Source organism: Chamaea fasciata, unplaced genomic scaffold, assembly GCF_029207755.1.
Source record: "Chamaea fasciata isolate MVZ Bird 193981 ecotype frontalis unplaced genomic scaffold, bChaFas1.0.hap1 SCAF_9, whole genome shotgun sequence".
Lineage (NCBI taxonomy): Eukaryota > Metazoa > Chordata > Aves > Passeriformes > Sylviidae > Chamaea > Chamaea fasciata.
The window spans coordinates 14,410,805-14,427,215 of record NW_027094094.1 but is presented as its reverse complement, the minus strand read 5'-3'; the positions used below and the strand labels follow the sequence as shown (position 1 = coordinate 14,427,215).

At 38.7% G+C, this 16,411-nt stretch overlaps 1 protein-coding gene across 1 annotated transcript in view; it reads right to left on the bottom strand.

Annotated features, from left to right (window-relative positions):
* LOC136293658 (gamma-aminobutyric acid receptor subunit pi-like) overlaps window positions 1-14,691 on the bottom strand; it is a 47,027-nt gene extending 32,336 nt beyond the window's left edge. The window contains exons 1-3 of the mRNA XM_066190588.1: window positions 14,616-14,691; window positions 5,755-5,843; window positions 341-444 (exon numbers count right to left, since the gene is read on the bottom strand). Of these exons, the coding sequence (XP_066046685.1) occupies window positions 341-444; window positions 5,755-5,810 (160 nt within the window). The 5' untranslated portion in view covers window positions 5,811-5,843; window positions 14,616-14,691. The remainder of the gene's footprint in view (window positions 1-340; window positions 445-5,754; window positions 5,844-14,615) is intronic.
* Between the last annotated feature and the right edge of the window lie 1,720 nt (window positions 14,692-16,411).

The following is a 16,411-nucleotide window of genomic DNA, read 5'->3' as shown; positions in this document are numbered from 1 at the left end:
AAGCTTTTTATAGTTATTATTTAGGAAATTAGAGGAAATTATGCTTTTAAATAGGTAAGATGTTACAGCTTATTTCACGAAGACACACATACAATGATAGTCAAATTTTCTAACAGTCTGGAAGTTTAGCTTGCAAATACTTGGAATATACAAGTTTCACCTTGGGCCACAAAAGCTATTAAACTCTATCTTATTATATCACAGAACATGTATAATCAGATCAGTAGCTGTCAAATATCAGAGGAAAAAAGTACAGAAAAAACCCCATTTGCTCTTACTGCTGAATTTTAGACACCACATTATGTTGACTCAGTCTTATTGAAAGAGCTTTTCTACTTACTATCAAAAAATGGACGTAGATACTTGTTGTACCCTTTTATTATTTTCTGTATTGTTGGAGGTAGAATTTCACTTTTTCCCTCAGCTTCAGGAATTTGCATTGACCTAAAACGAATTAAAAATGAGAATCTTTTAAAATGACATAGTAAAAAAAATTCCAAAAAATATCAGATTTCATAATCTGTATTAGTCTTTTAGAGGAAAAAGCTATATCTCTTTTATACCTTAAAGTTTATTATTTCTTTTCATACCTTAAAGTGTATTTCTTTTTATACCTTCAAGTCTATTATTTCTTAACACTCCATCTGAGAAACAATCTTCTTTAGTACTTTATCTGTAAATGGGGCATTATGGTTATAATCTAGGAATGTGGAAGGGATGCTGATTGTTTATTTCAGCATTTAAAATTAAGCTTCTTTTTACATAACGACATACATTATATTTAGGTCTCAGAGACAGAAACCAACCTCAGCAACTAGTGCATAAAAACACTCTTAAAATCCTGCTTTCACAACACAATTTTTAAACAGGCGACAGAAATTATCCTGTTGAGCAAAATCAGTGAAGCATAATGAAAATTAAAGTATTTCCTTTGTTCAGAAACAGCTACAAATATGATCCATAGAAGTGACATATAAATAATTGCAAACCCTTTCTGCCTAACCCCAAAGGTGAGCATCCCAACACCGTGAGCAGAGTGTGCTCTTTAGAAATTAAAGCACAGATGGCAGCAACTACTTGATCCCAATGATTTGAGAAAGTTGGGGTATGAATTATGAAGGTGAGAAGCAAATAATTAAGTGACTTAGTGAGCCCAGCTAGCAGAGGCATTGTCTCTGCTGATGGAGAGTAGACGCCTATATGAACACCAGGAGGAGGGTCTGTAGCTTTTAATCCTTGCTCTGGGAATTACTGGCTCCTAAAGTGACCAACTCTCCTACAGTAGCAGGAAGAGCCGTACCTGTGGTGATTTGCTCCTAGGGAGAAGAGTCTAAGTATAAACCATTAGGCAAGGGGCTACCAGTATTTTGTGGTCTTTTCTTATAGTGCTAAATTCTCACTGCATTTCTTAGTCTCAGTTCTTTCTGGAGCTGCTCCTGAACACTCTGCTTTCTCTTCTGCATTATATTTCTGGGTCTCTTGTAGCTTTCCAAAGCTTGATATTTTGATGTTAATTTTGCTGTTTCTGAGAAAACTTGAGTTCTTTTGTCAGGACACTGACTTTCATCCACTAGAAATAATCCAATACCTTAAACTGGCAAAGCTTAAATGCTAAGATGATGTCACTGAACGCACGTGGCCAAATCACACTGTGGTTTTAAATGTGGTATCTACTGACTTGAAAAGCTGCTATTGCTGTATAATTTTTATTCACCAGACCCTATTGCCACAGAAGTAGCTGTTTTTCATTAGCTGCATTGTAACACAAAAATCCTAGCTATTTGAATTATCTTTTTTTTTCCTTTATTTTTTCCCCATTTTTTATTTCTATTTTGGCAAAGAATGATGTTGTTACTTAAGTATACCCTTGAGTAATGTCAGCATTGAAATAAGGAAAGTTTCTTCCGTAAGTTTTTTTCAAAAGAAAAAAGCACAGTCATGTTGAGTTGAGACGTGAACATAAATAAGAAGGCCAGTTTTATGTTGCACAGAAGTGTTAAAATTGGAAATGCATTTGAATGTAATTAATTTCTTAAATACTGTACTTGAAATAGATCTCTCTCCTTTTGTAATTTACATTTAAATTTTAGCTAAGTGTTCAATGAGCTGCATGAGTTTAATTTCACAGCTTTACTGGGTTGTTCTTGAATAACTTTTACACATTGTGAAATGTTAAAGGAAAACTTTTTTTATTTAAACTTCAAGGGTATATCATTGTTCTGCCAATCAGTATGCAATTGCAGAGTGGTCTGGTTCATTATCATTGACTCCTATTTTCTAAAATATATCTTTAAAACATTTATGGAAGTCCTTCCCTTAAATTACCTGTGGTAATTCATAGTTTTCCTCATTAACACATGATGTGCAGCCTCATATCTCTGGTCTTTTGAGTTTTATGGTTAAGTAAGCCTGGGAAAGCTGTTGAACTATAATTGAGGCTGAGAATTAATGAGGCATAGTCCCCTGTGTGCTTTTTGACCACAAAACCTTTGAGAAGTCCTATCACAGCAAGCCAACAAGTGAGAGGAACCTGAGGCCTCCTAAATGTGAGTGTGTGGTGTCACCAGCCTGCTGACTTTGGGGGATGCTCAGAGGCAGATTATCAGTGGTGAAAGGTAAGGAACCTACAGAGGTTCTGTGCCTTCAGTAGTCTGGGGTTTCTATGTATTAAGGGATGATGCCCTGTTTCCTTTAAAGTGCTCTTTGATGCACGTGCTCCTTTCCCAGCCCAGCCACAGTGAGCTCACAGCTGCCCACAGAAGCAAAGGATAAAGTAAAAGTTACGCCTCATTCCACTTATGTGTCTGCATCTTCTCATCAGTGCATCTAAGCTTCTCTTTTAACCAATATTTGTGTTGTTATGTTTAAGTACATGTTTTGTAGTTAAGGGAAGCTGTTAAAGTTCCTCCATTTTCTTAATGTTTGTGAAGTAGTTTGTCATGCATCCCAGTATGGAATTGCCTTGCAAAAGGTGATCCAGCAACTGAGGAGTGAACAGGCTTTTACAGAAAAAAACTTGAGTATATAATTATTTTTTGGCTGAGAATATCTATCTGTTCTGGGCTGTCAATGCATAATAAATGCTTTAACTCATCAGGTTCAATGCCCTCTGGTTGCTTTTGTAAAAGCTGGATTATAATTCTTTATTTTCCTAAGTCATTCTTATGGCTCAAAAACTGAGAATTTTTATGAGTTTGGCTAAACTTGAAAAGTACAACAACTTTTTGTTATTTAAGGTACTTTGAAGTTAGTGTCTTCAGAGAATAGGGTAACTGGAAGGGAAAAAAGGAACATTTGCCCTAAACAGTAGTATATATCATTTATTTAGGCAAAAGTACAGTCTAGACACTTGTACGAGAATATTTTTTCTGGCTATTTTTTGTCAGAAGTTATGTAACATGAAAGAGACAGAAACACCTTAGAACTGCAAGAAGATAAACAAAATGCCAGATACAGTCTGAACAAGCTTTTGAAACACTCCCCCCAGGAAAACAAGAATAAAAAAAGCTTTTTTTCAGGCAATTCACTGACAGGCGATGGGCTTACAGATGCAAATAAAGTTGTTATTTCTGGTTTCATACTTGTGCTCAATGATATGGGGGTTTATATGGTCTTTGCAGATAAACTCTAGCAAAATCTACTACGTCACTGATTAATTCTCCACTTTGAAACAGACAGTACAGTCACAATTTTTTTGTTAAATGGTGAGATTAAAACTGTAGCATCATGTTACCAGATACAAGAGCAAACAGTGAAGTATCATAAATACTCTTAAACTGAGACAAGAAAGAAAATAAAAGAACATTTAATAGAATTTTCTGTCCCTGATTCCATAAAACCAGGCTAGCATTCTTTATGTTAGAAACACCCTATCTGAAACAAACTGGAACCCTTCTTCAGACCAAATACCACACATTTACTTAAACTGATTCCTGATAATGATAAATTTGCCTCAATGTTTTCATTACTACTTAAAAAAAAAAAAAATCTGGGAAAGCGGTCATCCAGGTAACTCCCCAGATGCAGATTTTAATACTAAAAAGGGGGCCATGGTGTGATTGTAATGTAATTTAATGTTAAGTGAAGTGAAGAAGTGTCTTTCAGGCAGGGAGAGACAGAAAGGAAAAAAAACAACCCCATACCATTACTGATTGTAAATTATTCAGTAGAAGAAACACTCTTCACATGTTAGGCAGAACTTTTCCAAGTGGAATATCTAAGCGACCACTTGGCAAAAAATCATGGCCCTTGCTTTGGGTGCACCTCAGCCCTTGGGTCTTATCTAGAAATATTTCTCTGTTTCAGTGCCAAGCAGGATAGTTTTTGTTTTAAACAGCACTTTCACAAACCCCTCCTGATTTGTGCACTGGAAAAACGCATTTTTGTACCCAAGCATCATCTTGTCTGTGAGATAACCAAGGGCCAGAGCTGCTCCTCCAGGCTGTGTCTGGATTTGGGTACAAGAGACACATCAGCTCAATGCTGTGCACTTGTACCCAGACACTCCTACAGGTGCTCTGTGTGCCCTTATGCCCATGGATGATACTCAGGAATGAACAGCCTGTGCTTCTGGACACTCACAGCCAGATGAAGCTGTAAGAGGATTCACAAAGTCTGTCTGATAATAATGAACTGCGTACCACAGGCTGAGCTCCTGGGGGAAATTTGCCTCCTTTTTTACTCAGATGCTTCTGAAATTGTTGTTCTCTTAGCAGTGTTACATTGTGGCTAAGCTGCAAGTCATTCACTTATTACAGTGTGGCAAGTCACAGCTGGTGAGGAAAGAAGGTGGAATTAGAGCAGGTGTGTGTTTTGAACAAAGATCTCTCTGTAGGACTGGAAAAGGTGGAGGAGGTGGATGCTTTGAACTCACTTTCAGGGGACTGTTCCACCTGTTCCCACTACTAAGAGAAAGCTTTATCTAAATGAGTGTTTGCACACCCACTTGAGTTCAAGCTCAGACAGAATCTTATCCTGAGGAATTTACTGTAAGATGAAGTAGGTTAGGTAATTCTAGATAAAGAATTGACTTTAAATATATCAGTTGAAAGTATTGATGAGAATGTTTAACCTGTCCATGCCTATATTTTATTAGAATTACTTAAAGAATATTTTTTCCCATTTTTACAGGAGGAATATATTTTAAGTGCTCTATTTCTATACTTTTTGGTCATGGCAGCTGTACTGTTAAAAGGGTGATGTGTAACCAGACGGGATCATTTTCACTTTCCAGCTTAACACAACTCAGATTTCCTAAAGACTTCACGGTTTCATAACAGAGAATAAGAAAACAGTGTTTCAAATAGGTAATTCTTTTTAAGATACTCTCCTTTTAGATAATTTTACTATCTCATGCTTGTTGTAAATCTAGGTGGGCTGTGTGCTTCTGTCCTTGGGCAAGGCATTATGCTCCAGGCAAGGACCATGCATCCATCTGAATTTGTTAAGCATCTGATACAATACTCACTCTGTACCCAGTAATCCTTTATTTGAGGGTTCATATGCTTCATAAATTCCATTCTTTTTCTCCCTCACCAATCTTTCCAATTAAAAAAATCTGTTAAGGCAGCTTCATGAAGCTCAGTCCTGTATTTCTGTTATTAATACCCAGATTCTTTAATTTTTATAAGAGCCAAGATTCAAATGCCAAGAAGATTTTACTTCTTTATGTCTCTAATTATACAAAAGTTTATTATAAATTTACTGATATAATAATATATTGAAGAAATAAAAATTTTAGCAAATACTTCTTACCTATAGAGCAGCAATAGAAAAAGGGTTCTGAGACTGCAGCACTTAAGACTGCACATTGTCACAAGTTCTTTCAGGGGTTCTTGTAGTTCCTAAAAAACGAAAGGTGCAGAGGTCATGTTTTACAGCACATATGCATTTCTAATACATGAATTACCAAAGGTTTTAAACACCAAAGATATTATATCTTGAATAGCTTCTACTAATGTATTAGTAAATATCTACATCAATTAAAAAAATCTCAAAATTTCAAGAGAAGAGGTGGCACCAGGATTAATTTAACTAACCAACAGAAGCTACATTCTGAGATACTACAACTCTTTTATTTTTGCCTCTGTCCTTTTAATATTAGGAAAAGTAATTGCTGTGAAAAATAATGTAATCCTGTGCAGGAGAATTGCAAACACTGAGTTTTGTCTCTGCTATTCATGCTTGTGAGTGAGTGCATCTCTGGCATATCAGTTCTTAAGGGACAACACATGAACCCATCTTAGAACACAGAGCTATCTAAGATCAACCTTCTTGTACATGCACAGCATCAATACCACTGGTGTGTAACTTTGGTAGTCTTCTTGTTAATGAGAAAAAAAAAATGAAATTTTAGGCTTCTACCCCTAGGTATTAAAAAAAAAAATCCTTTGTATATAAATTGTATATTACCACCCACATTCATGAGAATGTTTGGCAAGATGTCTTTTCTGAATGGGATTTCTTTGCTTTTGTCAGTATGATCCACATCCATAATGGTTATTTTAAGAAATCTGTAAGCTCCGTAATGCATTTCTGGATGAAAAGAGTATCAATCCATAGTGTAATGCAGTCATGCAACAAATCTGAAATGCACAGACTGTGCACACTTCTGCTGTATTTCATCAGAGTACACAAACCTTATTTGTAAGACTTGCTTCAAAACTCTAAAAATACCCTACACCTCAGGAATGCTACCTACCCAGAATATGCAAGACAATTGTTTTATGTAACAAATGCAAATGAAATATCTGGTTTAGGTTTCAGGAAGGGACAATCAAACATAATATTTTCAGTGTCCAGAATGAGTTTTGCAGGAGTATCTTGCATTTGAATTTCATATTAAATTGCAAGTAGTAAAGAATTTGAAGTTTCACAGCCTGAAACTTTGTTTCCCTGTTCTTTAGTGACCAATGTAAAATGTCAGCAAGCTTTTTAAAAGGCAAAGTAATTTTTCTTTCAGTCTACAGTTCTAGTAAGAGCAAAACTAGTGGTATTTACCTAAATTAATGCAATGTGAATGGGATATGACTTTTATGTAAGAGTGAAGTGACAAAATAACTTGTTAATGTCTCCAAAGAAAAAGGAAAGCCATTTCAATGGCTTTTTAAACGAGCAAACATTCTCAGCATCTTGGCTACTTTAAGCATACACCAACCTGGTAAATATTAATGTCAAAATAAATCATACACTCCTCCTGACTTCCACAGAAAATCATGCATGAGACATTAAGAGAGCTGGTAATAGGAAAAAGCAGCACAAATGAGCAGATGGTGTTGTCAGAACATTGCTCTCTACATGCTGATTCTGTAACACTCCTAGTACAGATCGTGGGATCTCTTTTGCGTTTCTCATTTTGGGTTTGGATGCTTTCTACATTCATTATCTCACAGGAAAATATGCTAAAAATAAAAAGCCTCTTACTGACTTTATAAGTACTTCATAAAGCTGCTTTTATATTTAGCTTTTGAATTGCTACTATGAGCTCCTAATATGACTGAAGATCCTTTATAAACAGATTAAGGAAACCTATGGATATTTCTGTACTTGTTTGGGTTTAGTTTTTACAGTATTGAAGATGACAAGGAGTGGGCTTATTACTGATTTCTTTCTAAAGCAACTGGTTTACCTTCAGTTCTTCACCAACATCCAAGGTAGCAATTTTATGGGCGGATGGGCTGGAGAATTTTGGGCTTTAACACATTAAAGGTCAAATCCATCCCATGGTACATGGATTACTTTTGTATGCTCAGGAAAAGAGAGCACAGAAGTAATAGAAGGGAGGAGATCTCTTACTTCTGTATAAGAAACACTAATAAAGAGATCTAATTGCCATGTCAACTGGCTTGTCCTCACTGCAAAGGCACGCTGCATGCCAGTCAAGGAATAGAACTGGGTAACTACTGGACTCTTAAGCTGTTTCACAGATAATACTTAAGCTGGATATATAAATCTCTGCTGCACGTGTGTACATGCTTGCATGCACGCACACGTTTTCTCTGCTGCCCCTTTTTTATGGGGCATATTGAGCCGGTTTGTTCTGCTGAAAAGCCTGCCTCTTGGCATGTTTGCACATCTGGACCTTTCCTGTCACGCATTTCTTTGTCAAATACTACACATTCACAGCAAGATTCCTTCCTGCACATGCGTACCTTCCTGCACATGGAACTACTGGTATTTAAAACTAGTTCAGCAGAACTCCTAATATTTTCCTCCTACCCTAGAAAAATAAGCGTAACCTGTTTTCTGCATAGAATATTGAGCCCGTTTAGTTTAACTAGATAGACTGCATGCTGCCCAGATATTGCACATTTACTGACATATCCTGTTCTAAACATTCAATTGAGGTGAATGTAACAAATCTGCCCCAGATTCTCATATGATGAGACAACAACACTTTCCTACTTTTATCCAGATCAGATTAGGACTGTAAAATGTCATCCAATGTTTAGACATTTCTCATGGGAGTTCAGTTATTTATTATCTTCAGCATGACAGGAAAAGTGAATTATGCAAGTTTCACAAACCTTTGAGGCTGGAATTGGGTGAGGCAGAGCTCAGGCAGAGGTAGTAGCAATATCTGAAGATTCCACTGGAAGTGAATTTTATGTGAATGAATTAGAGGATAAGATGCCTATTATGTTGAAGTGCCTTCTGCACAAGTGGATGCACGGGAAAGACTAGAAATTATTAGATAATACACTTTGTCATATGGTAGTGGCCATATGCCTGAATTCCCATGGCTGCTACTGCAGGCATCTAAAACTGTGTGTAGAATTATCTTAAAATAAAAAGCAGATGGTGAGTTTTAGAATATTAACTGAATTAGCATTACAGTTGCATTTTACTTCCACATCCAAACTGTTGAATGACAGTGCCTTTAAGTGCTTGACTGAAAGGCAGAGAAAAATTCAGGAAAGATTCACCCAGAGTGCCAGAGAAGTCAGAGATTCACCGAGAGTGCCAGACAGCTGCCTCCCCTGCTCTGGATTCTCTGCTTGCATTGTCTGCTAGAACTGCAAAGTAACCAGTGAGCTTATCTGTTCTTGACTTCATCCTCTGTTTATTAGATCAAAATGAACCAGCTGGAGGGGAAGCAATGGAAATCTGGAAAGGAAGTGGGTATATGGAAGGCAGTCACAAGATAAGATTTGGAAGCAGAGGGGATATACCCCTTGGGTCAGTTGGGGTCAGCTGTCTCAGCTGGGTCACCCCCTCCCAGTTTCTTTTGCAACACCAGCCTCCTCACTGGTTGTTTTGGTTTAGATAGACAGGTATCTGCCAGGGAGGGTTGGAGTCTCCCTTAAAATGTAAGCCTCTTTCCCCCATTTTCAAATTATCACAAATTTGCAATTAAAAGGCTGTCAGGCAAAGATTTTGGGAATAGGTATAGCAGTTCTTTACTAGGGATATAAAAATACAGATGTTGTAGTACAGAAGAATAAGCAAACAAATAAACAAACAAGAAATCTTAGAAAAAACCCTGACAGAGTCAGAAATACAATTTGACACCCTGTTAGTCAGGGTGTTGGAAGCAGTTTAAAGTAAGCCCTCCTGGAGTGGCAGATGTGGTTCTGTTGGAGTAGAGATGGTCCTGTTGAAAAAAAAAGGGGTCTCGTAACGGTGAGATGGGTCCGGTCTTCCTCCAGGGATCCGGTGGAAAAACTGGATACCTAGTGGGACTGTGGCTCTTTTTTATCTAGGTTAAGATGGTTTGGCTTCTCCTCCCCGTGTGGAGCAGCTTACAATAGTGCACTGTAATGTGTCATGTCATTGATGAGCTCTTAATGGTCCATTAGTAGAAGACATTCCCATGGAAGCAGTGAAACAATGAAGAGAGATAAGTAGCACTCCACCATCTGGTAAGTGACACTGACCTATTTGGGCAAAGATAAGCAATTCTGCTCCACCCAGATGGAATAGAAAAATATGCTCTTTACAAAACCCATGACACTGGTGAGGTGCTACAAGAAGCATGAAAGGCCTCGACCCTATGCAAGCTCTGCTCGGCGGTAAGTAAAACATCCCTGAAATATCAACACTTGTGTTCGCAGCGTAAATCCAAAACACAGCCCTGTTCTAACCACTGTGAAGACAGTTCACTCTACTTCAGCCAAAACCACCACAGCTTGGAAAAGTCAACTGCATACAACAGATTGACAGTAGTCACTGACAAAGCACTTTGTGGAATAAAGTGCCATGATATCTATCTTTGGGTTAATCTGGATGCTTGTCTATAATGGCTGTATTTTCATGGTACTTCCTAACATTCCCTGAAAGAGAAAGAAATGCAAAATTTTCACACATTCAAATATTCTTTTCATGTTAGGATTAATACTGCAGAGACTGCAGCTTGAGTGAAAAGTATCAACAAGGGGATTTTTTTAATGCAGCAAATTAAAAAGAAGGAATAAAACCCAGTGGCAGCAAAACTCCAGGTCTAACTGGGGAACTGACTGATGAAAATGGACAAATGTATGTGTCTGCATCCTATTATGAGGGGCACCCTCTTATTTGGCTGACAACTGGCTTTTAGCACACTAGCAAGCTTGTTTCTAAACCCTAGGCATATCTGATCTTGCCTAGCATGGGCAAAACCATTCAAGTCTCCTTGGGCAAGTAATCAAAGTTAGATGTACTTGGCCCATAGAAAGTAGCTGTCTTGTCATGTTTGACATGCAGACAGGCAGTACAGGGACCATTTGGTGTGACAGTGTTATGTCAGCAATTGAAGGGCTCTTAGGTCTCTACTGCTGCTCTATCTGGCAACAGCTCAAAGTGAAACACTGGGTTCCAGTTATCTGATGATCTTCTGATCAATGCAGTTGTCACGTGAGCCAGGTAAGAGAAGGGTCATTTTTCTCAATGAAAAACTTGGTAAGTTGCTCCAGTCTGAAAGCATCTTCTCAAGTTCTGTACTCTGAGATGTTTTTGTCAAAGATATTTTTCAGCAACAGAAGCTCATACTGTTAAATAAGTAGGATGAATTTAAGATTCATCAGAAATGAGAACTGCTTCTCTGGTATAGCAAAATGAGCTGTAATTGAAACTTCACAATTAGAAATTGTTTATATAGGTACAGGCATTACACGAGAGTCTTTAAAATTATCCCAAATAAATCCCAAATATGTTTATTTTTTTTTAAAAAATGACCATAGCATGATTTCAGACTATATAAGCAACAACTCAGTGATTTACTTCAATGTCCCGAATAACGTGCAAGTTTATATGTAAAATCACTGTCCTCAAAATACACTGGAAGGTCAGAATCAAAGTCAAACAACCCTACTGTTGCAACCTTAAAATATTTTTTAGTATCAGCACTTCTAGCCACTAGTAGGGACTAGCAGTATGCTGCTAATACTTACATAATTAAGTGTATGAGAGACATTTGGTGCCCTGGATTGAGGTCTTTATTTCTCACCAAGTTCCCTGTATTATCAATTTCATGAACATCAAAGCCTTAGAGTTAGTTACATAACCTATGATAGGATTATTTTATATGTTTATCTGTTGTTGTTTTCACTCTGTGCATTTTAAATACAGTGCATATTGTGGATTAGCTGGGAAATAACTGGTAAGGATGCTGTAAGCATTATACTGTTTTTCAGGAAAATTAATTTCAGATTTATAAAAACTGGGTGCTTAGGATGACAATACAATTCTAGAGCTACCTTGATGGAGCAAGCACCAGCTGTCCTGCTCCCAACCAGCATAACAATGAATTGAAAGGTTTCAGCAATGTACAGAAACAGATGTAGTTATAAACATTCATGGAATAAATTTTAAGAAATGAACGTGTTCATGTGACTGCATAAAGTAGTGCTCATTACAAGCTCTGCTTGTATCTACTGAGAAATCTACAGAAAATGTGCCCCACAGGCTATTTTCTAGTTTAAAAAAGCAGAGAACTAAGTAAATTATCTCCACCTTGTTCCTAAATTTCCTATGATTTTACATAGTTGACACTCGAAAGTCTGGCATATTAATGGTGTTTGAGTCACGGCTGATGATTACTGCCATTTGTAAAAACCCAAAGAAATCAGTGGTTTATGGGGTTATTAATGGTTGGGTTTATGTGCATGCAGACTTGATAGAATTTTTTTGCTCTGTGCATCTCAGTTCTGCCATCTTGGCAGCTGGCTCTCTACGTAAGTCTGCAAATGTTTGAGTCCTCTCGTACCAAAATCCAGTTTTTAAATCTGAGACCCTTACTGACTTTTTAAGGTGTTTGTCAACACTCCAAGGTCCTCCCACACCCAATCCCACAGACAAGTGGAGATTACCATCTGCCACACCAGTTTTACAGTCAGAATTCACAGTCCACCCATGTGGCTTCAACAGACCCAAGAACTCAGTTTCTGTGCAATTTAAAGAATGGATATGTTTGAGTTGGGTCAGAGAGGTAGGTAACCTTCAGAGGCTGGGACTGATGGATGAAACCTCAAAGGCACCTTTGGAAAGGTTTTGGCTGTGCAGGAAGGTGCAAACAGCTGCAGTGCAGCAAGAACTGATAGCTTGGGTGGTCTCCCATCGACCATCTGAGACCTGAGAGCACTTCAGATTTTTAAAGGGCACCCCCAAGTGTGGGCTGAAGGCAAACACAGAGCTCCTGCAGCACTGAAACCTTCACTATCTGCACAGACCAGGATAATGGGGTTTTATTGCCTGTAGCAAAATGGAGACAGTTTTGTTTGGGCACTATCAGCCTAGATATGATTGAAATAAATACCTGAAAGCCCGGAAAGTTGGACAGGATATGCTGGTTCAGATCAAGAAAATAACAACTTGATTTGGAAAGACAAATGAAATCCTGCCTTTGTTGTGCCAGTTTAAATTACTGTTCCTTACGAAAGTTAGCAGATCTAGAATCTTCCAGCCTTTAACCTGGGGCTGAGTCTCCTGCATAAACCATGATGACTCTGAGCTTTGCTCAGCATTCTCACATTGTAGAAATTATCCAGAACCCAGCTAATGCTCCTGCAGCCTCCCTCCCTGCAGCCTCCAGCCTGGGAAAATGAGGGTTCTCTCACTCTGTCACTGAAAACATGTTTGAGGCCATGAGGGAAAAACAAGGGCCCTGCAGGAGCAGATTAGGGTCAGTCATATCCATCTTCTCTCCTCATTGAATGTTGTGCAATGTGCCTTTGAAATTTATGACAGAGAACAGCCCTTTGGTCCGCAATTAATTTTGTTTTCAGTTGCAAATTCTTGTTAGTTTGGGGGCAAAGGGGAAGAAGGAAGGGAAAATACCCCAGCTATGCCCCTTATTTTCCATTCAAGTTACGAATTTGAATCATACACTTTTCTGGGTTTGATTATTGTTATGTATATCCAAAACCTTCCAGAGAAAACTTTATTTTTCTTAGTCTCCAAATATCTACTTCTCAGTTTCTGTCCAAGGTCTTGGACTCAAATTCCTTATTGTATTGTTAAGTGTCCTGTAACCAGGTGATTTACAGACTAACCCTTCTGAGCAGTGCAACAGGATGAAAGACTGGGAAGGAGAGTTTCAGGTTTTTAAAAATCTATGAAGATTTTATATTCAAAATTAACTGGTAAAAATCAATGAAATTAAAATTACTCAGTAGAATTACATATTTTTGCAAATAATAATCACAGGATATAAGGTTTTTAATTGTACAGCCATACAAAAATGTGAATGTTGTCAAAGTTGAATGTCCTGGGCTCAGCTGTAAGCCTTTCTACAACTAAGGTTGAAGTCAGAGGAGTTACTCCAATTGATATGTGGAGCTGAGCTCAAAGTAATCAGGAATTTGGTCTAAGAGGAAATTGCATGAGGGGATTTGAAAGCAAGAGGCATTTTTCCAATAAAATATGTATTTCAGACCTTTTTCCACAGTTACCACATGGGAAGATTAGTTCAATCTGTAAGTGCATGCCTGTTGCAGGATCTTCCTTTTCCTTCAGCACAAATTGTTCAAGCTTTATTCTATGACAGGCCATTAGAATTACCTGGAGTGTACATGATGGAGAACATCCTTTATGAATCCTGTTTATAAAGTCTGAATAGCCATTGACATTGTATATATAGGATTTTTTTTAATAATTAGAAAAAAGAACCTCCTAGAGAAATAAAATGCTTTCATTAAATTCAAATATTCCCTTTCTGCATTACTCAGTGCTCAATAACAGGTTTAATCAATGTGATCTACTTTAAATTTTGTACACCTTTTTAATTACTAGTGCATTGTTTATCTATGCATTCATATGAGGTGAGATGCAGACTTGATGAGGAATGGAGGGGGTGGGGGGGGTAGGGGGGGCGGTGGGAAATGGGAGCTGGCTCTTGCATTATCGTTCTTGGAGAAGTTTCTCCACGTGCCACTCACTGTTTTTAAAAGCAAGGTTTTGCAGCCGTTTGGGGGAGACGTTCACATCTTCGATATGACTTATTAATTGAAATTTGAGTTATTCCGAGTTATTTTAATCCAGCAGCAGAATGATACCTCAGAGAGGAAATACTAGGGTGGTTTGTTTGGTTGTTTTTTGTTTGTTTTTTCTTTAATAAAGCAATTTAGAAGACGACAGAGCGGAGGGGGAGGGATGGGGAGGGAGGGAGCGGTGCCGCGGTGCCCGAGGCCGGCGCGCCTTACCTGCAGCCGCGGCGGGCGGAGGAGGCAGCTCCGCGCAGCCCGGCAGCCGCCGAGCTCTGCGCCCAAAGCCCGGGGTTCGAGCCCGCCCACGGCCCGGCGTGGGCGGCACACGAGATGGATGTTCCCCTGTTGTTGCTCGCTCAAGCCCCCGCAGGAGTCTCTAAGCGTTGCCCCTTCCCCTGCCGCTCCTCCTTTGCTTAATCTCGCTGACACTCTTTTCAATTTCAACTGTGTTCGGGGGAAAGGATGCCAGACAGAGAAGTGGCGAGGGAGGGCTGGCAGACAAAAGTCGGGGCAACACTTCCCATGGCTTATTTTCCTATCATACCTCCGTAACAGAGCTTGCATGAAACTTCCTGGTGATTGCCTCCGTTTTTATTCTTGCAATTGAACATCCCAGCTACCCCCGGTAGAAACTTCCAGCCTTGTTCTCTATTTGATGTGGAAATGATGTGGGTGCCTTTGAGTAGCATTGTTCGAATCTTTCCAGAAGTGAAAAGTGCTCGTTTTGCAGATGTTGCTTTGCTGTCTGACCTCTCACGTCAGGAGCTGTTGGCAGTTTTTGGAGAGACAAAAGTAGCGCTTTTTCTGGGGAAACACATTTCCACAAAATTTAAGATAAAGGAAACCACTTAGGGAATGTGATTACCAACAAAGGTTGCATTAGGAAAAACCACTTCAGACAGGATTTAATATCTGCTGTCAGAAATCATTTCCTGTGACTACAATATTGTGGATGAGGGAGATAGACAGGAACACTCCAAACCGTTCCTGATGCAGTCACCAGTAGTAAAATATGGTGGTATTGGTGCAAGGTGTGAGGCAGGGGAAAGAAGATGATTTTGACTATTTCAGTTTCAAATCCTGGTGCTGTTTTTTGGGATTAAAGTGTTGTTAACTTTTGAGGAAGGCAAAGGCTGAGGGGTCTCAATCCTATATCCTCTAGCAGTAAAAATGCTCAGGTTTTTCTTGCTAGAACATGCTAGTCTCAGTTCATGTCAGAAGTAAGCATATGTTGCTCGCTTTTTCTCAGAATTAGAGAACAGTTTTGGTTGCAAAAGACCTTTAAAGGTCATCAAGTCCAACCCCCTGCCCTGGGCAGCAACATCATCTGCTGTATCAACTTGCTCAGAGCCCCATCCATCCTGGCCTTGAACACTTCCAAGCTTCTCTGGGAAGTGAAGTTGCTTCTCTGGGCAACCTGTGCCAGTGTTTCACCAGTGCCATAAAAATGTGGTCTTTATCTAGTCTGAATCTACCTCCTTTTAGTTTAAAACCTTTACCACTTGTCCTTTTTCTTAACTTTATCTTAAAGCTAGTTACAGACATGTTGCCGTAAGAAGCTGTTTAATATCGCATATCTGCTGTGACTACGCTGGAAGCTCCCCCCAGGTTACAGAACATGGAAAGATCTGAGGCTCAGACTAGGAGAGGGAAAACACATCTCTATATTGCAAAACACGGAGCAGATTTCTCAACTGTTGTTTGTCTTTCTATTGTTATTGCTAAAACTCTTATTCGTTACTGCATCTGTAGGAGGGAGAAATTAAAGAAAAGTAAAAACCAATCTTTCCTGCACATGTTGAATATTGATCCAGTTGTAAGTCAAAGATATGTGCTGAGTATGCCTGCTCTGGGTTAGTTCCCCCTATATCTCATTTGAACAGTCTGCCTAACTGCATAAAATATGAAGTGTTTATCTTCCATTCATCGGTCAAGCAGAAAGAAGCTGGAAACCCAGTGGGAAAAAAAATCCCTGGCTGCTTCTATTGCAGAACAGCTGTAAGTGGGAGAAT